This window comes from Rousettus aegyptiacus, unplaced genomic scaffold (assembly GCF_014176215.1).
Source record: "Rousettus aegyptiacus isolate mRouAeg1 unplaced genomic scaffold, mRouAeg1.p scaffold_m13_p_8, whole genome shotgun sequence".
NCBI classification, from domain to species: domain Eukaryota; kingdom Metazoa; phylum Chordata; class Mammalia; order Chiroptera; family Pteropodidae; genus Rousettus; species Rousettus aegyptiacus.
This window is the reverse complement of record NW_023416311.1, coordinates 71,454,826-71,479,574: the sequence shown is the minus strand read 5'-3', so window position 1 is coordinate 71,479,574 and position 24,749 is coordinate 71,454,826. Positions and strand designations below refer to the sequence as shown.

General features: G+C 37.6%; 1 protein-coding gene across 1 annotated transcript in view; it reads left to right on the top strand.

Annotated features, from left to right (window-relative positions):
• The window catches only part of PTCD2 (pentatricopeptide repeat domain 2), a 28,816-nt gene extending 4,491 nt beyond the window's left edge, over positions 1–24,325 (top strand). Inside the window, 8 exon segments of the mRNA XM_036225258.1 lie at positions 350–479; positions 4,526–4,643; positions 7,453–7,531; positions 7,953–8,044; positions 10,225–10,338; positions 13,555–13,629; positions 19,329–19,442; positions 23,175–24,325. Coding sequence (XP_036081151.1) covers positions 350–479; positions 4,526–4,643; positions 7,453–7,531; positions 7,953–8,044; positions 10,225–10,338; positions 13,555–13,629; positions 19,329–19,442; positions 23,175–23,399 — 947 coding nt within the window. The 3' untranslated portion in view covers positions 23,400–24,325.
• The last annotated feature ends 424 nt before the right edge of the window (positions 24,326–24,749 follow it).

Genomic DNA, 24,749 nt, shown 5'->3' with positions numbered 1-24,749 from the left:
ACAGTTATTTGGAATAAACCTCTGGGATATTAATTTTCAAACTTTAGTGTGTATAAGGATTACCCAAGTAGTCAAAAAAGTATATTCTTGTGCTCCTGTCCCCAGAGATGATAGAAAGTCATGAGTGGGGCCTGGGTTTGTTCCTCTGTGACACAGATGCTTTACTTCATGCACCATCTCTTACTCTGCTCTCGGGGAGACCAGCCAGTGGCAGGAGCTGCATAGCCATGAGCCCTTCCCAGTGCCCCTTTGCAATGTGCCAAGTTCTGGCTTCCCCTTCTCCCTGAGGTCAGACTCTGACAGTCCCAGTCAGCCTTAGTAATGGCCACCACCCTGTGCTTTCTTCCAGAAACCTATTTGAGAAACTTGGAAGAGAAATTGACCCAGAACAAGCTCATCTTGAAGGAAGAGTTGAGAACCTTACTTCATTTGTGTGAGTCCCGGGGTGACATGGAACTGGCTAAAAATGTCATTTACAGGTGAGGCATTTTCTTAGAACTCTGCCAGCCCTTGTCTCCTCTCACTCAGTTTCTTTTCCTGAGCAATCTCGTCTATTTCCAAGATTTCAGCCATACACTGATGACTTCTAAATCTCTTGTTCAGATGCCTGCTCTGAGCTTAACATTTATATCCATTCTTTTAGCAAATATGTATTTGGTTTGTACTATTTGCCAGGTGCTGAGGTTAGAAAAAACAGAATTCATGCCCCCCCAAATCACCAGCCTGTTCATTAACTCCACTTACATGTCCTCTAGGTCTTCACATTCAACCTATAAAACTAATCAGTCACTCAGGACAGATACCTGGGAGCCTTTCTCCTAATCCCATTTGCTCTCCTCCTTGATAGGATAAGAAATCAGACTGCTTCCAGTTCCCTGGGATCTCTCTCTCATCTTTAGCCTTCCTCTCTCTGTTCCTATCATCAGTGTTAGTTCAGGCTTCAACATGGATCACATGGATCATTTCAGTGGACTCCTAACTAGTCTTCCTCCTTGAAGCTTATGCCTTCAATGTTCCATTGTCTCTGATCCATCGTCAGTTTTCCATGTCAGAAGAAGCTCATATGAAATCATAGTCTGCTCTTAGGAAACCCAGTACAGATTTCTCTTACTCGGGAACAAATCAGCAGGCTTCATTTATGAACTTTATTGCTTCTTTTTGATACTTTTTAAATGCATATTTCTATACATGGACTTGCATTTATATTGTGAATGTATAGAGAGAAATACAAGATATTTATATATAGAATACTAGAAGAATATAAAATGTTAACCAAGGTCCTGTGGGAGTTACACATTCTATATTTTTTTGTCTGTGTAAATGTGTACTTTTTTAATTTCTCCAACTTATTTATAGTGGAAATTATCAATTTTATAATGTGAAAAAATGTTATGTTTAAAAAGGAAAAGGAAAAACAAAATTACTCAAAATTTATTGAAAAATTGAAAAACACCAAAAAAGGAGAAAGAAGAACTATATCACAAATTCTGCTGTTTTTGTTGTCTCTTGCTGCATAACAAGCCACCCCAGAACCCAGTGGCTTAAAATGAGATTTATTTCTTATTTCTCACAACTCTGTGGGTCAGGAACTGAGGCCTGTCTCAGCTGGGTGGTTCTTTGTTGGTGTTGGCTAAAGTTACTTGCTCATCTATAGTCAGCTTGTAGCTGGGCTGAGCTGGAAGTTCCAAGGTTTCACTTGTATTTCCGATGCTTCCATGACCCTCCATGTGGCCCTCTCTCTCCTTGTAGTATCTCACCATTCATGGATTTAGCCTGAGCCATACTGGCCCACAGCACAAGTAGACACTGCAGGCCTTAGAACTGCCTAGAATTGGCAAAGCTTCACTTCCAGTGCATTCTCTGGGTCAAGGCAAGTTACCCTGCCAGCCCAGATTCACAGGAAGGGGAAAGTATTATACCTCTGGGTGGATGGAGTAGCACACACATACAGGGAGGATAGGAATTGATGGTGGCCATATTTGGGGACTGTCTACCACATCTAAGAAACCACCTTTAATATTTTGATACACTGTTGACCCTTGAACAATGCAGAGGTTAGAGGTGTGTACCACCTGCGCAGTTGAAAATCTGCATATACCTGAAGTTGGCCCTCATCATGGATTCCCAAGTACAGATCAAAAATACATCCTCACCGTTTTTTTTCATGTAAGGATTTTGTGTAATGTCATTATATATATTATCATTATATATATATTACTGTATATATAATTATAGTTTCTTGTTTTCTAATTAGCATTATAGCATAAATGTTTTTGCTTGTTAGTCATATGCTTAGGAATCATATTTTAATGGCTATACAATGTTCCATTGTATGTTAGACATTTTAATTACTGTGCCCCTATTGTTGAATGTCTAAATTTATCTAACATTTCACCAGTATAAAAATGCCATAATGAGCAACTCTATGCATAAAACTTATTTTTTATATTCTTTTTGTAATCAGAGGGTATGAACCTTTTAAAGCTCGTCAGTAGGAACTGCCAGATTATTTTCCCAAAGGGTTATGCTGATTTACAGTCACACTATATCAGCACACCTAAATCTGTTATTTCTATTTCATGAAGTTGAATCTGACCTGTTTTACTGTATGTGTTTTTTTTTCTACCCAAAGTTATCAGATGTTTATAAGAGTAATAAAACAGGATAAAATTTTGAACACTCTTTCCACTCTTATTTCTCTAATAAACCTTCACAGTATGACTTATAATTCCTTTATTGATTCTACTGACTCTGCCCAGTAGCTGTCTGTTCCATATACTGTGGATGGCTGGACAAGGGGGAAGATGGGCAGGTCCGTAGCCTAACCAGCCTGTTCCTTCTCTTCCTGAGCCAGGTGGCCGATGGCTGGGCAAGAAGAGTAATGAGCTGAAACATAAAAACTCTTTATTGAGCCAAAAATGAGGAACAACTTAATCCCATCCTAATCTTTACCACTTCCGTTGTTTGCCTTACAGAGGGATTTTAGATCCTCTAACTTAAACATTTTTTGTCAAGGTGATATATTATCTCCGTGACTTTCTAGGACTTTTATTAGTGTGAATGTTATTTAAATTGAGAAAACTCTTCTTTTTTGTTTTGTTTTTAATCTGGCACAAATTTCTCATGAGACTATTTACTGAAATGTGTTTATTTTTAAAGGTGTTTTCCTCAGCATGTCTTACATTTTATAAGCGCTAACATGTATGGAAGACTTGCTGTGCACCAGGCATGTTATCTCATTTAATCTTTACAAAAACTCTGAGTTGAGTTCTCTTCTTATGTCCATTTTAGAGATGAGGAGACTGGAGCATGGAGTAGTTGGTTACTTTGCTCATGGTTACACAGTGAATAAGTAGAAGAGCTGGGATTTGAACTGTCAGTTTAGAATCAAAGCCTAAAAAATCTTCATTTACTATACTATATTTCCTAGTAGTCACATTTCTTTCCAGCTTATTGAGGAATGATTGACAAATAATTAACATGTATTTAAGATGTAACAACTTGATGTTTTGATATAACTTAATTCATAACTGTTGTAATGAAGCAATGAATTTTTTTTTTTAACTTCTACAATTAGAATTTGAAATGTATCTTAAAAAGTACAAATCATTCTATTTGGCAGTCTGTATGTTTAGGATAGCTTATTCATAAGGCTATTAGGACTTCAGTAATTTCAGCAGAAGGTTAAAAAGTATTCCATTTTTTAAAGTCGGAGCTTTTCCTCATGACATTTGGTATTTGTTCACATAATGAACAAATCTTCCTAAAATCTGATTTATGTGTAATCATGAGGTAATTGTTTTGTCACCAGATTGCCTCCTTAGTGTCTAAAGCACAAAGCAATGGTTATTAAAAGTGAATTTATGCTCGTGATTTACACTTCTGCAAGTCTAAGTGGCAGACTGGCCACTGGAAGAAATCTCAAGCCACATATGAGACAACACTGTCTTTGAAATTTGCCTTTTCCTAAAACTAAAATTTTCATATTTAACTTGTTTTGCAGTTGATTGTAGGTCACATATGCCTTTCCCCAAGCTGAGAAAAACAGAGAGATTGGTCTAAATTGTAAAATGTGTCTTGGTTATCTGCCAGCAGCCTTAACTGGGACAGAGCATCACCCCGCCCGTTTCCTTTCCTCCTCTGTATGTGGGGCCCACACAAAGAGGTAGTGCCATTATGATGGGCTCACAGATGCGAGACCCTTGCTGTTTTTTGATATGTGCTCAGTCCTAGCCAGTTGTTGGTAAACTGAAATGATTATAATGTACATTTTCCTCTTTTATTTCACAGGGTATGTGGGCCTTTGACCAACCCTGTTTGTTGATTTGCTTATTGAAATGCCTAATATATTTCTGCACTCCAAGATTCCTCTGATTATCCTCAGTTCTGCACTTTTCCCCTCCAGACTCTGAGACTATCTCTTCCTTTGTTGTGTCCCCAATACCTAGCAGATTGCATGCCACTGTCTATCTGTCCTTTTCCCTACGTCCCACAACTTGGTTCATTGAATCATTTTGATTACCAGGTACCATGCAGAGAACAGAAATATCACTTTGGGGGAATTTAAGTTTGGACCACTTTTCATGAGGTTGTGTTACGAGTTGGATCTTGAGGAGTCTGCAGTGGAGCTCATCAAAGACCAGGTTATTGTCTTCTGATTGCTTTCCCTGCCAATGTGATTTCCTTGTGCTTCGGATCGGGTATTTTTAATGATATTAGGAAAGCACTGCCCTATACACATTATTATTAGAGAAGGGCTGCTGGGCCAAACGAATGAGCTCTTCCCCCCATTTTTAAGGTTTCCTTGGAGTCAGTTTCTATGATGCAATGAATGTCTTTTTATACAAAGGTGTAGAACAGATGTGGAAGAGGTGTAGTAGATATAGATTACAAAGTATCTACCTACCTTGGATATATGTCCACCCGGTACTGACATCTTCACCATTGAGGAACTTTTAGTGGGAGATAGTTTAAAACAGGCTGCCATTTAAAGATTGCCTTTCCTATCCTTCACCTGTGCTTTTCTCCTGTTTTTTTTTTTAATTTTTTTTTTAAATTTTTTTGTATTTTTATGTCTGGTTGAAGGCTACGTTGTAAAGTGCTTTTCCATTTTCAGAGCACTTTCACATGTTCCAATTTTCTATTCCTAAAAACAAAAGTAACAATAATTATTTTTAAATTGTTTATTGAATATTTACTGTGTCCTCGGCCTTGCGCTTAAGCACTTTATATGTTCATTTGTTTCCCACAGTAGCCCTGGGGAGCTAGATACTATTATTTCCATTTTACAGGTGAGGAAACTGAGACACAGAGACATCATAAATTTGTGTATGATCAGAAACACTTGTTATATTTTGGGGCTGGGTTTGGCCACCGGGGACATTTTAGTATTGTTAGGAACTGCCATAACTAAGTTGTCCTTCAGCCTCTTATTGTTTTCTGTCTGTAGTGGAACTGTTAACTTTTGGCTTGCCCCGCTTTTAAGGACATCCATACTCTAGAGAGATGACCATAATATATTAGTGAGCAGAGAGAAGGTGGCTTCAAAACAGTATGGATGTGTTTGAGCCTATTATTTTCTAAAAGAATAAATATATATTTACATTTTAGAATATATATTAAATATCTGGGAAGATCTACACTAAACTGCTTATCTTTAGGGGATAGATTTATAGGAAGTTTTTACTTTTTACTGTCTACATCGTTGTATTGTTTGACTATTTTATAATAAGCATGTGTTAATGTAATTAAAATAAAAGTTTCACACTATAATAGATCATACCCATGAGTAAAATGATAAAAAACAAACAAAGAGGAAGAAAACAAAAGTAAAGTTTTTGTGTTTTTTAAACCTACCTGTGTTTGAAACATTCATGTATGAGTACATTTTTGGAATAGTAGAATAAGCTGAATTTAAGTCAAGTGATGTAAATTCTAACCTTGCTTCCACCCTAACTGTTGTGTCCACTACCCAGAGCCTTGCAATGCTGCCAGTATGGTAGCCACTAGCCACATGTATCCCTGGAGCCTTTGGGCTGTGGCTATTTCAAATTTACATGTGCTGTAAGTGTAAAATACGTGATACACTTCAATTATTTGGTATAAAAAAAGAGAATGTAAAGTAAATATCGATTACATGTCGAAGTTAAATTTTGAATTGAGGGGGTTAAATAACATACTATTAAAACTGATTTTATGTATTTTTACTTTTTAAAATGAGGCTACTTAAAAATTTAGAATCACATGTATGGCACAACTTGTGGCTTGCAATATTTTTCTGTGGACAGAGCTGCTCTGGTGGCTTCTCATCGCACATAGACTAGAACTCAGACAGACCCTTGACCATGACCGAGAGGACCCTTTGTGGTTTCTCATCTCCCACCACTCTCCCCCTTGTGTGCTCTACTCTGGACCTTTGTGTTCTTTCTCAGACATGCCAAGCCCATGGCCTCAGACTGGAATGCTCTACACCCACATCATTGAGGCTTTCTCCTTTACTTCACTGAGTTCTCTTCTCAAAGAGCCTTCCCTGACTACATTCCATCATCTTTTCTACCCATTTATCCTGTTTCATTGTTTTTCATAGCCCTCATCAATAACCCAAAATTATATATATATATATATATATTTTTTTTTCTCTAGTTTTATTCACTTGTTCATTGCCTCCCTGTCAGAATTTAAGCTCCACTAAATTATAAGCCCAGTAGAGTTTAGGGCAGAGTCTATGTCTTATTTATCATTTCTTTTTTCCTCAGCACCTAGAACAGGGCCTGCATAGTAGGCTCTCAAAAAAGAACCAACTTGAGCAAGGCATTTAATGGCATAACTGAATATCATGGCATTCAAAATGTCGGGGAAAATGTTGCAAACATTTAAAAATGTCAAATGAATTATTTACTAAATAATAATATTTATGATTATTATAGTGAATTATTTCAAAAGGTGAATAATCAACTCTGTAACATTCGTTTGCCAAAAGAGGATCATAGTTGTGTTAGACTCTCCTGTCTTAGTGTTCAAGTAAAGTATACTTCTACCTGCTGTTTCATGTTAATATGCTGCCACTCAGCATATTAACCTGCCACTCAGGTTCCAAGACCACCCCCATCAGAGTTAATTGGCTTGTTCCTTTTCTTCTAAGCATGGCAGAACCACATTTCATGAAGATGTTTTTCATCATATTTCTGAAATCCAGAGATGTCTTACTATACCTCTTGCCTCTTGTTCAGTGTGCCCATTGCCAAAGGCATGACAACCAGGAGAGTGGACAACATTTTAATTTTTTTGAAAAAAAAATCTTTGGCATATCAAAATTTTATTAGAGAATTCAGGAGGCCAAATGAACATGGTATGCACAAAAATAAGTCCTGGGCAGATAAGATGGAGTATAAGGATAAATACTCCCTTAATAGTTTTAACTTTTAACCAAACTGTATTGTTTTTCTTTATTAGCGTTTACGAGGTTTCTTCTCAGATTCCACATCATTCAATATTTTAATGGATATGTTATTTATCAAAGGCAAATATAAAAGTAAGTATTGCAATTTATATTCGCTGAAAAATTCTGCTATCTTTGCTGGTATAGAGTTAGAGAAAACAGTGGAGCATGCAAAATGATTCATACATTCCTGATGGTCGCCTGAATCATGGAGACCTCATTCTTTAAGTGTGAAAACATGATCGCATCGTATGTCATGCCTTAAACTCAACACCACAGACTTGACTTATGCCGAAATGATATCCAGTTTTAAAATATTAGTTCTTCCTGTATGACCCGATCATTAATTTTGAAATTTAGTTAATTGCAAAATGTTTTTGACAAATAGCTTTTATTGTGCTGAAATGCACCTTTCAGTAGATAGTGCTGAGCAGATTAGAACTCTAGGGATTAACAGTAGAGGACTGAACTCAAACGCATTTAACACTGCTGGCCTACTCCTGACTTTTGGCAGGTGCATTGGAAGTATTGATTGAGATGAAAAACCAAGATGTGAAATTCAGCAAAGATACCTATGTACTTGCTTTTGCAATTTGCTACAAACTGGTAAGACTATCTCGCATCAACCTTTAGGGTATTGTGGATAGTGTTTGAGGGAGAAATTTTTTTTCTCTACAATAAAATTCAGTTTCTATGAAGTCTGTTTTCCATCTGGTGCAGATATTTCCATTTTAAATGTGTTCATTTTTAGAAAACCCAAGTTAGCCATGTCAGACAGTTTTATTATGGAAAAGCAATTTTATCATCTTTCACTCTTCTCTGGCAATTGTGTGGATACTGAGAACAAGAAACAGTATTCTGGGTTCAAGCTCTGCTTTCACGTGGTCTTGCCCCTGTGAATGGACTCTACTAGACCAGCTTTCTCTACCCCTCTCCAGGGGAAATCTTATATCCCTCATTGGCATACTCAAGGGCTACTTTGTCCTCATCTGTAAATTTCTTTATAATCACCTAATATGAAATCTCCTCCAACATCCCTTGATTGTATTCTATTTGTATCTCATATGTAGCACTGGTAACACTGCCTGATATTGTACTAAGAAGATGCACATTTCATCCTCTCCACTAGAATGTAGACTCCTTGAGGCATCTTGGTATGCCAGCACCTAACACAATCCCTGGTACACAATCAGTCTTTAATAAATGTATGTGATGTTAAAATATACTCTTGGAGAACAGAGAGCATGACTTAGAAGTTCCCTCATTGTTACTGTATCAGGATTGTTTCTTATACCTAGAAACAGTTCATTATTTAATGAATGAATGAATGAATGAATGATAACTGAAATAGTTCATTGACCAAGGTTCCATGCATAACTATAATCATTCATGCCATTTAAACTTTGGAAACTTAACAAAACTTTTTTTATGCTGAAAACGAACACCAAGCAAGGTAGAAAAACATGGACCATTGAAAACTTCCCTAAAAAGTGTAGCAATACCAGTTTTCCAAAACAAGAGGGACAGTTGGTTACAGTGGAAAGAAAGCCCAACCTAGAAACTGAGAAACTTGCTGTGCAGTCTCGGCTTTACCATTAACTGGCTCTAAACTGGTCACTTTCCTCATTTATGAAATGTGGGGCTTAGATTCAGGAGTCAGCAAACTTTTTCTATAAAAGGTCAGTTAGTAAATATTTTAGGCTTTGGGGACCACATATAGTTTCAGTTACATATTCTTTGTGTTTTTACAAACCTTTAAAAGTGTAAAAACCGTTTTAGCCTTAGGCTGGATTTGGCCTGAGGGTCATAGTTTGATGACCCCTGAATTACTAAATAATCCTTTCTGTGGTTCTGTGAAACAGAAAGCCAACAGAATACACAACACTTGAGCATCAGTTATTCAGCATTGTGATATCCAATTTTCTGACCTACTTAGAGATGCCCCTGAGAATGTATGCTGAAGTGGAGAGAATTTAATTCTACCACTTACAGAGGGTCAGAGGACTTTTCTCCCCCGTATCGTGTCCAAGAATAACTTGTTTCACTCAGTGGAATCTGCAGTTAAAAAATTGAACCGGTCAGCCATTACAAGTTCTAAACCAATTCTGGGAACTGTCCTCTCTCGTCAAATTCAGGTTTTACTTTAGGATTTGAGTTGTGAATCATGTCATGACATATACATAGATGCTGCTCTCATAAGCCTAATCCACCCACAACATGTACAAAGGAGGAGATTTGGTTTTAGCATCGCTATCTGCTGGTTTGTGTATTACTCACATTCTCGAAAAAAAATTTTTAAGTTTTCACTTTTTATGGGATTATTTTCATGATTTATGTTCAAATAAGTGTTCATGTTTTCAGATATTTGACTTATGTGGATATTTTCAGATTGGAAATCCTCTCAGGAAAGGTTTTATGTTGCTGAGTTTTACTCTATTGTTTAATGTAGTAGCAGGCTGACTATACTTTCCTGTTATAGTACCTGTGTCTAGAAAGCAGACCACCAAGATAGGAAGAGACTTGTATGTTTGCTGGTGGAACTTCCCCTAATTGGAAAATTGACAAAGGGCTTTAAAAATAAAATTAATTTCGATTTGAGCTGCTAATATATAGATAACCTGGTCTAATTGCAAATAGTTTCTATCTGGTTCTTAATGTTAAGGTGCTTGAGATAGATAGGCTCTGGGAAATTCTAAAGAAATGTGAAATACTGAGGACTATTAACCATTATAATCAACTTAAAGGTTCATGGCATTTATTTATTGAGCAATCCTATCTTCTTCCAGAATAGCCCTGAGTCTTTTAAAATCTGTACTACATTAAGAGAAGAAGCCCTAATCAAAGGAGAAGTCCTCTCCAGGAGAGCATCCTGTTTTGCTGTGGCATTAGCTCTGAATCAGGTAAGGCTTTGGGCTGCACATTAGTGATTTGGGAGTGGGCAAGACATTATCAATTTCATTTGTTCTTGCCTTTATTTATTTATTTTTCCTTCTGACTTTATAAAAAAAAAAAAGTCCACATGAAGAGACCAATGCCTTTGGTGCCATGGCAACCTGCATCTGTACCTGTGCCTCCAAAGAATGTTTTCGCTTACAATTGAGGACATGAGATGCATTGCTATTTAGAAGGGACTGGCCGGGATCCTCTGGAGAATCAGAGAGAAGCTACCCTCTGGGAGAAATTTCCCGAATAAAATTAAAATTTTAAGTGATCAGTTTACTGTGTAACGTTCTCAGAGAACAGTTTAATTTAATGTCTCCAAAGCTGAATTTACCTCAGATAACTGAGGATTCTCACAATGAGCTCATTTTAGAAATGAGGTCTTATATTTTGTAGTTAGACCCAAATACTCTTATTTGGAAGAGATTTTAGCAGTCTTTTTAGCCTCCCTCTCTCACTAGACAGTTAGAGGCAGCCGAGACTCAGAGAGAAGATAGGACCTTCCTGTTGTCACACTTCAGTGAAGGACAATTAAATCTGGAACCCCGGAACACACCGTCTCTTGAAGAGCCCCTACCAAGATGTCCCATTCCAAAGCCTAAGAAAATGTGAAATTCTTTACACAGTTAATATGTAGTAAAAGGAAATTTTATGGCAGCAAAAATAATAACCTAGCCAGGTTATTTACCCAGCTGGTAAAATACGGCTGGATGACTCTTGTTTATCATTATTTAGAAATAAAAATATCAGGGTGACCCATTTTCACACACTGCTGAGACAGCCATTGAAGGACAAAGGCTTAAGGGACACACAGTTACCGGCATCTACTGCTTTAACTCTGTGAGTTTGCCTCTCGCTGGGGATTGCTTTGTACTCTTAGCCTGTCAGGAGCTGAGGGATATGAATGAAAGTTCCGTCTTAGGAATATATTTCTGTTTCTTTTTTATTTCCATAGTTCTTCCTTATGGGTGTTTAATGCCATTTGGTGCATATATATATGTGCATGTATGTATCTCTGTCTGTCTGTCTGTCTGTCTATATATCTATCTATAGAGAGGTATCTGTATATATTAGTGTTATATCGTAACTGTTAAATCATCATGTGGATCTATCACTGAAGCATTATAAAGTGCCTTTCTTGGTCTTATCTAAAGTTTTTGCCTGACATCAGTCTTGCCTAGTATTAATATTTCCACCCCTATTTTTGTTTGTTCATCCCTTTGGTTCGATTAGGGTTGCATTTGCCTGACATACACCTTTTCCTGTTCTTTTATTTGCAATTTTTCTGAATTGTTCTATTTTAGGTTTATCTCTTATATACGGCATAGATTTGGACTTTGCTTTATAATGTGCTGCTGGTCTTTCTTTTAGTGTAGCCCATCTATATAGATAGACATATATTTAATCTTAGGTTTCATTTATGCTTTAGGTTTTTATAACTTTTTAAATAACTTAGGCATTTTTTTTTTGTTTTGGTTTATATTTTTGCTCTAGAGCTTACTTTGAAACCATAACTTTATTTAATTTTCTTCGTCCTCTAATTCCTTTGGCAGTACCTATTAATTCCTGCTGTGAGTAATGGTAAAATTAATATTTTTCCTTTTTTCACCCTTTTATTTTGCAGCTTCTCTGCTGCTCAATTTGGTTAATGTGTTATCTTTCACAGTATTCACTTTTCTCTTAAATGTGCTTGACTTGTCGGCTTTAAATGATATTTTTTTGACCCCAGGTAATAGAGATAAGGAAATGGGCATATTTTCTCTACCTCTTTTCTTCTTTCTCCCCTCTCTTCCCAACTCTTATTAGTATTATCATTTCTTCATGGTCCAGGTGTGTAATATTTATGCTTCATTGCTTGTATCTTATATGTATTTAAATATGTTCATTGTTTACTGCTAGTTGTTTTATTATTGTTTTTTTCAGTTACCTCTTTATATCTGAAGTAAGTGTGTCTTCAAGCGAACAGTATTCTGAGTTCTTAGTATTTAAAATTACTTGCCTGTTTTTTTTTCCCCCTTGTTTGGCCAAATATAAAGTTTTTAGGTAACCCTTGCTTTTTGAGGTTATTTTGGGTATAACGCTTCTGTCTTTTAGTATGGAATATTGCCCTGAAGAATCTGAGGCCTGTTTGATTTTTTTTCCCACTTCTGAGTGACTTGATTATGTTCATATTTTCTAATTCTTGTCCTTCGTATCCATGGAAACATTTTCTGTTGAGATTTCTTCATCTTCTAGTTATTTTCTTATTTTGTTTTGCTGTATTCTTTCTCTTTTTTTTTCTTTATAATGTCTTTATGTAGATCACATGCTGGTTATTTTTATTATTATTTACCATTGAAAAACATAAATTTCTCTTACAAGAGCTATATGCAGATGATTCATGTCAGAGAGAGACTAGCAGGATTTTTCTTTATGTAATGTAGAGTTTTGTCTACAAATATGCATACGCTTTATTTCTCCCTGGCCAAGGGGAATAGGCATGGAATTGGTTTTCAGTAAAAAAAAAAAAGTCTCTTTGCTGCTGTAATAGTAGCATACTGCTTCCTGCAAGTATGGCTTATCTACATAAATCCTTGATTAGCCTCACCTCTGTCACTGAAAAGGATTCAGAGAACTCCTTGTTACTAGTCATTCACTCTGTTACTAACCATCATTGTAAATAGGAATTTAGGGGTTGCACTCCAGCGTGTGCCTCTCACCTTTGAGAACTATCTTGCGAGCTTTTTCTGAGATGCGCAGCAGTGTTTTTTCACTGCCTTCTTGGCGCTTACCCATGCTCCGTCTCCAGTGTTTCTGGCCGTGCTCTGTGGCTTGAGGTTTCTGCTATGTTCTGCTTCTGTCAAAGATGGGTTTTGCATTTCTGTCTCTCGGTCTTGTTCTGTTTTGTTTTTTAAATGCTCATTCCAGTGGGAGAAGGAGAAATGTCAACTTTATGCCTCTGTCTTAAAAACTGGAACCCAGGCAGGTTGTTAAAACATTCAGTAACATGAGACTATAGGACTCATTTTGTAGAATGTTCATTCTTGATTACCAAAAAAGCATTTTTTTTGGGGGGGGGGGTGCTTTGAAATCTCGGGGCACCATGAACAAGAATATCTTGATATCTCTAAATGGTCTTTATGATACCAGAGTATTGTTCACATGACTTAGGGTATGATTGTTTTTCTTCCTTCTAGAACCAGGTGGAAAAAGCTGTATCCATTTTTTCTCAAATCATGAAGCCAGAGAGCATAATCTGCACTAACTTAAAGGTAAGTGACTTCTTTAAGGTTTCAAGTAAGGCTTGAAATGTTCTAAAATGATGAGTAGGGGTTTTTGTTTGTATACAATGGCTTTTGATCTCCCAAGGGCTTAATTAATTTCATTCATTGAGCTCTGTGTGAAAGTTATAGCCCCTGTGATGAGCCAACATGCCTGTTCTTCTAGAAGTTTGTAAATAGGTGAGAAATGTAAATATGCTCAGATATAAGACATAACTAAATGCCATAGATAGAACAAATGCTACAGAAGGCTGTAGAAGTAGAGGGAAGGAAGATAGAGTCTCCAATCTCTTTACTAAGACTTGAGAGAAACCTGTGTGCTAATTGCCTCGTATTCATGCTACCTAACTTATAGAGTAAATATACCTACGATGCATAAAATAGTGCCTGACATGGTAAGCACTTCATAAATATTAGCTATTTTCATTCTTATGCTGCAGCCTGCCATGGCTGATCAGCTCCAGTGAGCAGTGAGTCACCTATGCTTTCCTGCCCCAGGACTGGGTGCTTAAGTAGAAACTACAGGTCACAGCAGGTAGGTCAGCCTGAAAAGTTCACAGGCTCAGGCAGTTCTGGGAGGCCATGGCGGCAAAAGTCCCGAGTCCAGAAGTTCAAGTCATCTGAGCCAATACCAGTAAGCGAAGCAGACTAGGAAGCTTGGTCTTCCCGCAGATGCCATACGTCTTTTATCTTCTCTGCTTGCGACTGAACATGGACAGCTCTGGATATCCCAAGTCTCTAACTGCTTCTGAGAGAGAGCGTGGCCTGCAGGTGCCCTCATTTCATGATTGGACAGAAATCGAATTGCTAGGGTTTCAATTTATGACATCACGTAGGGAAAGACTACAGGAGAGTGTGGTGAGAGGGGTTTTATGTGGATCATTAGTAGCTTTTCCTAGAGTGGAAGTGAGATTCTGGGGATCAAGAAGGATTGGTGCCAAGATCCTGAAGAGAGTGAGATAGACAGGGTTTTAATATAATTTAGCTAAGGTACTGTGCTAGATACTTTACGTTTGTTGGTTCGTTTTATACGACTCTGTCAGAACAGTATATCTCCATATTATAGATGTGGTAAATGAATATTCAGATGGTAAGTCAAGTACCCAAGTTCTCGCAGTTAATTAAATAACAGAGTCAGAGTTTTAACACAAATCTGTTTGTCTGCAAAGTCCAGCATTTCCCCACCACTCCACCCCAACCTACAGAGATGTGGGTTATGGGTTGTGTCTCTTTTCCCGAAGACTGGGGCTAGCTGTTCCTCTTGAATAATGAAAACATAGAACTGGATAACAAAAATCAAATCTGCTGTTAGTGCACCCTTAGATTTAGATACATCATCTATTTCAATCCTTGGCTATCTCTCACAGTTGTTAGGAGAATCTGGTAATGATTTTTTTTCTAAATGAGAAAATGCTTTAGTGAAAATAAAACAGCCTGCTGAGAGTGAAGCTGTCCACTCATAGGAGGAGGAGAAATCCACAGCATGGTGAGAAGTGCACCCCCGAGCCAGGCTAGCCAGAAAGCCAGGACAGCTTCCTTCTCTAAGAGCTGGAAAGGAAAGGCAGCTGATTAATGTGGTGGAATGGGCATGTTTCAGGCAAGGACTATATGAGCAACCTTGAGTTTATCTTGAATATGAATCATTCTCTCCATTAATTGGGTCATAGAATTATCTATTGTCAGAAAACTTGAAGATAGTTTTGTTTAAAAATTCTCACTCAGGAAATTCCTCTAAATGTCAAATCTAAATTTGTCATATTTTAATATAAGCTTGTTTCATCTCCCTCAGGAATGATGAGAAGAGATGGTTGCTATTCTCATGTTTAATAATCTTTCAGATTCTGGGTCTCTGTTATTAGAGCAGGGTTTTTTTGGTTGTTTTTTTTTTGTTTGTTTGCTTTTTGTTTTTGTTTTGTTTTTTTACAAAAATGATTCAATGGGCCCTAGCTTCTCCAAGGCTGAGTCATCTTCTTGGAGTCCTTAAGGGCAATGCGTTAATTATTAAAAAATGGAAACCTGACAAATAGGCTGTGTATGGAGTCTGTTCCATCAGTATTAGCAGAAATAAATGAAGTATTTTCCTGATCTACTTTAAAAATTAATGCCTTATACTAAAATCATTTTCTGCTGCCAATTGGAATTTGAACTTACCCAGTTATTCCCCCTCAATTTTCTTTTCATTGAAATTGCTCCTGCTGCCAATATGACCCAGAGGGTCTGGTTTTCCATTTTCCCAGCTAATATATGCTATATATTGTACTGATTTAACAGATGATCTCATCGAACCACATGCATATTGACTCTGCTCTTTTAATCTGAATTTAAACACATCAATCCCAAAAGAACCGTAGCCCCCTCTTTAGCATGCTGCTCAATATCGAAGGATTAATTTCCACTTCCAAATAAATCTGAAAGTATCAGAGACCAGCACAGGGTAATTTTCCACTAATTCTATATGAATTCTGATCATTTCTCCAGAAACCTGGCATGTCTCCAAATGGAGACTCATTTTTTGGAATTGAATTACCTTGCAAGGGAATTTATAAGTGGTTAGTTTTGCTGCTTTTATCATTTATTTATTAATATGTTTTAATGCCCTTTCTCCTCTCTAAGGTCACCCTAAAGTTCTGGCTCATGCTAGGAAGTCTCTTAGGCTGCATAGGTAGAAAAAGAGACAGGACTCATTTCTCATAAATCCCTTTGTAGCAACATCTCACCCATGTGTGTCAGTTAAGAATTGCATTTGGTCGGGGGCAATGTAGACTCCAAAAAGAGTATCTGTGCCAATTAGAGGCCGGCTTGCTTGCTTGCTTGCTTGCTTACTTGCTTTTTTCATTAGAAAACCAGGTATGGTGTGACATTTTTAAACTACTATCCTAAGTACGTGACTTCCATCCATTGTATAGTTATTCCATCAAGAAATAGAAAGAATGGAGGACAGAAAGTTGGCCCCTTTAAAGGATGCTTTCAAAATTATCTCACCCAGAAACTGGCATTTACATGTTATCGGCCAGCACTTAATCCCATAATAATACCTAGTTGCAAAGAAACCTAGGAAATACCGTCTTTGAGTTCCATACATTATAGCATCAGTTAAAGTTAGGGAGTCTGTTACCAAAAAAGAAGAGCAGAAGGGATATTGTTTAAAAAACTAGCAGTCTCTATCATACTATGATATTCTGCTTCAGAGATAGCAAACTTAAAAAGAAAAGAAAAAAGAAATGCAAATTTCTGGCATATTTAGGGCTTCTGTTTTCTTTTTTTGGCCAAAGGCATCCAGTGATTTTTCAACATTTCCTGAGGCTGCAGAAAATCAGAGGGACAGGAAGTATGTGTTCTTATAATAGTTTTTCTTAACAAAATTCCCCCTGCTCCTTGCTAATTCAATTTTCCTAGCCTTTTGTTTAAAATCTGTAAGATTAAAGCAATATGCTGTAACCTGATTTAGCTTTCCTTAATTGCACCCTGAGACTTTTTGTTTGAGACAAGCTCCTAGCTTAAAATTTTCTCTTTGCCTTTCATCATTAACTGCCTCATCCATATCATCCATATCATCTATATTGCCATTCAGTATATTTCAAGATATTGAACCTCACTCTTGAAATCCCTTCTGAATCAGATAATTGCTGGAGGCAAGGAGAGAAATCGGGAAAACTTAAGAAAAGTTAAAATCTGCCAGGAGCACATCATTAATAGTTTCTAGCATGACGTTCTCAGAGGTTTATCCTTGAAAATTGCTGTGCCACCCTTCTCATTCATTATCGTTGAAGGTCTACTAGGTGTCAGGCACTGGAGACAAAACAGTCAACAAGGCAGACTTGTCCTTCCCTCAGTAGCACAGACCGCTGCCAATCAAATTCAGATTTTTATTGAAGAGGGTGTTAAAAACTATGAAGAGTGGAGATTTTACCCTACAAACAAGCTAACAGGTTAGCCTGCCACAGTTTCATGGATGCTGGCGGGCTATGCCAGACATCAGGAGGTGAGCAACAGTTTAGTACTCGTGACAATAGCAGTAGCCATACTATTAGCATTTTTTCATCAGTTCCCCGAGCCCTAATTTCCTAGGATGACGTGAAGAAGTCTATATGCCTCTTGCACACACAGGGGCTTACATTTTAAGAAAGGAACCCTGAATTTAGGGAACCCACATCTCTTATAATGGGCAGTGAGCATGCCTGCCCTTTGCTCTGGATGAGACACTGTGTCTGTCTTTTCCAGGCTATTGGTTATATAGACATCTTTGAGAAAATAGTTTGCCGAAAGGCAGTCAGTGTTTGCACTTAAATGAGAGACCCTTGGAGGGCTGTCTCCCAACAAAGGGGGTGCTCATGATTTTTGCTTGTGTTTTAGAACACTGAACTTAAATTGTCTCCTTTGGATTTAGTCTGCTTGTGATATTTCTTTCTGTTCTTCAGGACCAAAGATTACTCTTCATCCTAATCATTGATGCTCAAACATAAAATATTATAAAATGGATTATTGAGAGAATTTGGTTCTAGCTGGTTATAAAAAAAAAAAATGAATATCTCTTCCAGAAAATTCCCTTTCTTAAGGATCAAGAGCCTTAAAAATGTTTATACTCTTCGACTGTATGATTTCACTTCTGAGAATTAAGTCTTAGAAATTAATAAGTTTATTTTTAAAAACATGCACAGTTATCAATATAATAAAGCATGGTATTACTTTATTTGATGAATTATTTATAGATGGATTGCTATGCATTCATCATTAAAAATGAGATTTTCTTTTGTTCTAAAATTTCTTTTTAATGCTAAAAGAATATGTTCATTGTATAATATTTGACAAGAAGAATCAAATTTGGGGGAAAATTAATATATTGGAAGATAATACATGAAATTATAAGCAATGATTAACATTAGTTGCTGAATTCTAAGTTATTTTCATTTTCTTAAACTCTTCTGTATTTTTCAAACTGTACTAATGAATATTGGTGATGAAGGGGGAAGATATGTTTCTTTTTGTCCCTTGTCTTGTGTCTGTCTAATGCAAGGTAGTTAGTGGAGAAAGCCAAGTATAATACTTAGTTTTGAAACTTAATAGCAACAGTGTAAATAGAAGTATCTCACTAATACTTTAACCAGCTTATACTTTATATTGTAGCAACCTATGTGCCTGTAATTTCTTAACCAAAAATAATAGATAAATTAAAAAGGTAAAGGCATCATTGCCCTAGAGCCAATCTTATGAGATTGTCTGTCATAGCCTCTGAATCTAGAGGAAATAGGGAGGAAGAAACTAATAGTAATGTTTATTGAGCACCTTCTGTGGTGGTACCTTGCATGCTGGTATTTTATTCAATGTTCACGGTAACTCAAAATGTGAGATGTAAAGATATTTCTCTTATTTTACAAATAAGAAATTGAAAGCAATTAAGTATCTGGCCAGAGTCACATAGCTGATAATTGCCACTGCTGGAAATCTGGCCCCAAATCTATGCTTGCTCCCTTTCTGTCCTTAAAAAAGTTTCGAAGTTGTGGTTAGCCACAAGTTTTGGCTGGCAGACATATGTTCAAAGCATTTTTTTTGAAACCGTATAAGCAAATGAATTAGGAAATAGCATGAAAACAGGGTAGATGCCTATAAATGCAGCCTTATGTACAGAGTATATTTCTCAGTGTTGAATACTGGCTCACTTTTGTTTTTGCTTGCATCTTTTTAAAATTCAGATTATGATTCATATCCAGTCAAATATGTTGAAAACCCTGATAGAGATACTAACAGATGCTACAGAGGAAAATGTATCCAGATTTGTGAAAAAACATGAGTTCTCAGAAGAAGTGGTGAGTACGTGGTTGCTGCAGAAATCATTTAAAGGTGACGGGCAAAAAGGTTACCTCCTTAGAGAGATGGTTCAACATGGGCGCCTCTCTATCATTCCTGTTGTAAGATGTCTCTGTGTGGGTGCAAAGAGTTTTTTCCTTCTAACAGACTATATCCTCTGCAATACTAGGAAAACGTTTCCCTTTTACATTATTCTTTTTCCCACACTGTTTTCACAGTTCCTGGCTCTCTTTTTTTCCCCCTTCCCCTCACGCCTTTAATACCTTCTCCCCAATCCTCACTCTCAGATGATGACCTTGCTTTCTGTTTCAGTGTGTGTGCGTGCGTGTGCGCATGTGTGTGTGGAAGCAATCAAAAAATAGCTGCTTCTGCACTGACAGCCTTCTTTCTCCTCTCTCTGTATGCTCAGTCTTCCCTCCTGAAGCCATGGTGACTGCACGTACCTCTAGAGCCAGATCCCCACTTATGCCCTGGTGCCCGTCCCCTCTGACCCATCCAGGGCATCAATTCGGAGATTGTCTCACCCTCTTTTGAGCATCATTAATATCCCCTTCCCTGAAGATCATTTCATCAGCAAACAATAGGCTATAGTGTCTCTTTTCTTTAAAAAAAAAAAAGTCTCCCCTATTTAAACAAATGAAAAAACATACCATGTATTTAGATGGGAAGACTCAACCTCAAGTTAATGTGATAATGTAACATCCCAATAAAAATACCATTAGTTTTTTTTCTGTAGTTAAGGTTTAATAGGAAGAACAAACTAGCAAGACCAGCTGGGAAAACCTGTGAAAGAAGAGCAGGAAGAGGTGCTAGACCTGCCAGGTATTAAACCATATTAAAGCTTCTATAATTAGAATTGTGGTGTTAGCTCCTGAATAGACCAACAAATGGAGCCATATAAATACTTCGCAGAATTCTAAAACAAAATTAAATGAAAATGAAGAGAAAGAAGCAATTTTTAAAAGTTGAAAGCAAAATGAACAAATGAACCAGTGTGTCACATTGATGGCTTAAGCACATAAAGAGGAATTATTAGTCATTTGAAATTTAGTAATTTGTTTATCTCTAGTAGTAGATTACCTAAAGGGGAAGAAAAACTGTAAAGAAAGTGCAAAATTATTGGCAATGATTCAGTTATTGTTATTTTGTCTCACGAGGGGGCCTGTTGGTTGGTCATCCTTCCCCTGCTTTTATCCTTCCTCCCTTTGCCTTTTGTATTACTGGTCCCAGCTAGTAGCTGAGAGGGCAGGATTGTCAAGTGGCTGCTTTCTCCTTTGCCACATCGTCGCCTTCCAAGTCCTATCCCCTTTCCTCACTTCTTCCTGATCGTAAAGGGAGCTTGACAGGAAACTAACTGGGTATGATTGAATTTAAAGCTTCTTTCTCTCTGAGTTCTCAGCTCTGTATAGGTTGTGACCTACCAAACCCTTTGGACTGTGTTAGAAAAGTAGGGGCACTGGTTTTTAAGTGCACAGTCATGTGCATGTGTGTGCAGTACAAATACAACTTCAGTTTTCTCAGTAGCACTGTTGTTAATCATTCCTTAGATCTGGTCCATCAGTATGTTGTCAGCTATATGACTAAAGCATCCAAAAAACTCCACATAGAAAAATACTGATTGTTTTTATCTGAAAAAAATTTCCCAAAGCCTATAAGACTGTTTTACTTAGAAAGGTCACCCTCTACTTCAATATATTCCCCTGGGTATTATGAGACACTTCAGGGAACAGCTTGTTGAGAAATGAATTGATCAATTTAACCAGGTAGCTTTTGAGCTAGTTTGAAGTATGTTTGTGAGATTGCACGTGGAGTCTTATATTGTAAAACTCTGCATTTTACAAATGCGTTCCTTAGTGTTTGTACCAACAGTGTGTATATAAGGTGCTATTTTACCACCAGCAGAATGTTGAAAAGAATTGTTGACTTTCTGTAACACTAGGAGTGAAACCACTCAAACAGCAGCTTTTTTCTTCATTGATTTCTTTTTTAAAACTAAGTGAACAATTTAATATAATCTTTTTGTCTGCTTAAGTTGTAGACTGCTGCTAATACGCCATTTAATATTTTTGTAACGGTATAAGAGAACCGATGTTGTATATGCAGCAGAGTTACTTCCATGTCGGCATGTTTTGCTTTGCTTCTTTTGGAAGTCATAGCTGTACGTTAAGTCACTTCGCCTTGAACATGAGGACTAAACAAGCTCTTCTTTTTAAGGACATTAAGAAGTGCTTAAACTTTTTATCTGAGAGTTCAGTGAGGAGCCCTCATGTGACAGGAAGTTGTGCAGGTGTGTGCAGTAATTTGATTATGGTATATTTAGAAGATGACCAAAGGATATGTTGGGAACCTTGATTACAATTAAACTTCACCAAGAACTATTGTTAGGCTATATCACTTACAAGGATTGAACTGAGTAAAACGATGACATTGTTCAGAAAGTAGCTTCACATTCTAATTTTGGGTTCATTTATTTTTTTAGAATTAAATGTCTCATATACTTGTAACTAATATTTACATCTCTGGTCTAGACCTCTCTGACATGTCTCATTCTTGTATATCCAACAACTTCTTGACATGTCCGCTTAGATGTTTCACAGGCATCTTAGTCTTATCTGAAACAGAACTTGATTTTCCCTCTCCAAATCCGGTCCTCCCATCTCCCCATTTTGGTTAATGATGTCGACCATCACCAAGTTATAAACCCTTAATTGGGAAGATATCTTTGAATCCTCCCTTTCTTTCACCCTTCAACAATAATTTTTTCCAGTTTAACCTCCAAAACATACCTCACACACATCGACTCCATCTTTTCTATATATTACTCAGTCTAAACCATTTTCTCATCCTGCTTATGGTGGGGGCCTTCAGATCAGTCTACACATTTTCCTACCTGCCAGTTCTCTATACAGCTTTTTAAACCAAAATCACATTATGTTCCAATTTGGACCTTCTAATAGCTTTTAGAATAAGTTCTAAAAAACTTACCACGTGTAACACCAAAGCTGACATTCAAGTGATGATTGAAGTAAGTAGAAGAGGAAAACCAGGCCAGAGAGAAGAGGACGTAAAAGAAAAGCAAGTGGCTGGTAGAGCCGCGTGTGCTCTGGATACAGAAGTCCCCCATACTTATCGTCTGCCATTGCCAAAAGCTGACTGTGGCTGACAGGACACTAACAACAGGGACACACACTCACCTGTTCCTGTGAGAATCTGCACATTCCGCCTGTCTCTCAAGACTGGAGATGTATTCATTCTCACCCCAAATACACTTTGAAAAGTGCCAGAATGGAAAGTGTTCCTGACCTAACACAAAGCATTAAAAAAAAAAAAAAAATTCCAATCTCCGAAAAAAACACACAAATTACCAGGTGCTATAAAGCCCTATGAGAATTTGGTCCTGCCTTCTGCTCTGGTTATTAAATTGGACAAACTTGTTCCATTGCTGTTTGAGCTTCTTTTCCTGGTGTGTCTCATTACATAGTATGTGACATTTAAACCCCCTTTTACAAGATATTAGGTATGGTCTTCAAGTACTAGTTCTGAGTTTTGCGTGTAGCTTGCAGAGTCCCTTTTAGTCAGTCTTACATCTGCGCATCCCAGCACCCTGGCTTTCAGCACTTCAGGTGCACACCGTACTTTTCTACACATTAATGTGTCTCCTTGGAGGACAGAAAGAACAAGGAAGAAATCTTGCAGAGATATAATGTTTTGCTTTCCTTACATTTTTCCAGCTGACCAAAGTGAGGGAAAAAGTGAAGGACGTGCCTGCCCTTCTGGCCAGATTTGATGAGCTCTATGGGAAGCTGCACATAAATGGCCAGGTCACCACTTACACTCTGGATGATCTCCTCTGTCATACCCCCAAGGACTGGAAGTCCCACATGGTGCTATTGAACAAGAGGACAGTCAGCCGTCGGACGTTTCAGCCACTCAGCCAGTCCCTGTGGGCTGAGTAACCTTAAGTTCAAACCCCTGTGGATCCGAGTTGGAAGGGGCCTGCTTCTAGTCAGTTATTGGCATCCTAAGATTTCAGGCACCGAATTCCAGTGGACACTACTAATTAACACTTGGTCTACTCCTTAATTTCCATGCTCGTTGAGTGCTGGCATACAAACTGAGAAGTGAGTATGTTGTGCCACTTTGGAGATCTAGATACAAGCGAACAGAAAGCTCAACTCCCTCAGAAAGGAGGCTTCCCCTGGGTAAACTGCTGAGGATCCTGGAAGGAACATGGTCTCAGTCTCCATTCCAGCTTCCGGTACCAGACAAGAACTCAGTAAGCAACAGTGGGAAGGAATTTCACAAAGTGGCCAACTCTGACTAACTTTCAGGGGAGTAGTTACTTGAAGATTATACCCTTGCTGAATTCAGAGTGTTCGAATGCCTATTCTACCATGCTGGGAAATAGCCCAGGATTTTCTCACTGATTCTGTTATCATTTATCTGTGACCCTAAATGAGATACTTGGGCCCTCATTTTTTCATCTATAAAATAATAGTGCCCGTATGAATCTGCATATTGATTTGAATTTTCATTTAAGGTTCAGTAGGGTCAAATTTTCTTAAAAAAATAAGAAATAAAAAGCTTTCCAAAATTTTTTAGGGATTATGTCTTGTTTTCTCAGCAGCAGAAACAAAACTAGACTTTAGCTCTCAGAACTGATTAGGAAACCAAAATTTAAATGATTTCTGCTTGGTCATGGGCAAGCCATGTGCTTTGCAAAATAAATGCCAATGAAAACCACATAATGCTCTCTGTATTGCTTAGTTTTCTATGCGGGTCATAAATATTTGGTCCTATAGTTCATCTCATTTGTTAAGCATTTTCTCTTTTCTCTCTGAATATTTTATTTTTTGGTGAAAATAAATGCATCCTGACAGCAGGTCAGAGCTTCCTCACCTGGTGAGTTGTGCCTTCTACTTCTGCAGACCCACGAGACGTTCTCGCCTCTCAGCCCTCTTCCTAGAATGCTGCAGGGTCTTCAGTGCTGCTTCAAAAACCAAGGCTAACTTTAACTTCGTAATCTTTCTGAGGAAAGAATTGCTCATAGAATCAGAAATTTTAGATGAGGAGAAATCTGAGTCTTTTAACTCCCTCTTTTCTCAGGTCGAAGAAATGACTTATTGGAATTGGAATAGTTAGTTTGAGGTGGAGCTGAAATTAAAATCCAGATTCCTAGTCTCATACCCTTTCCATCATACCAAATTGTGTCTCTTCAGAGGAGAAAAGGGAGAAGCTCCAGAGAGAGAATACTAAGGGCTCCCACACTTACTGTGTGGCATGGGCTCACCCTAGTCTCCACATCT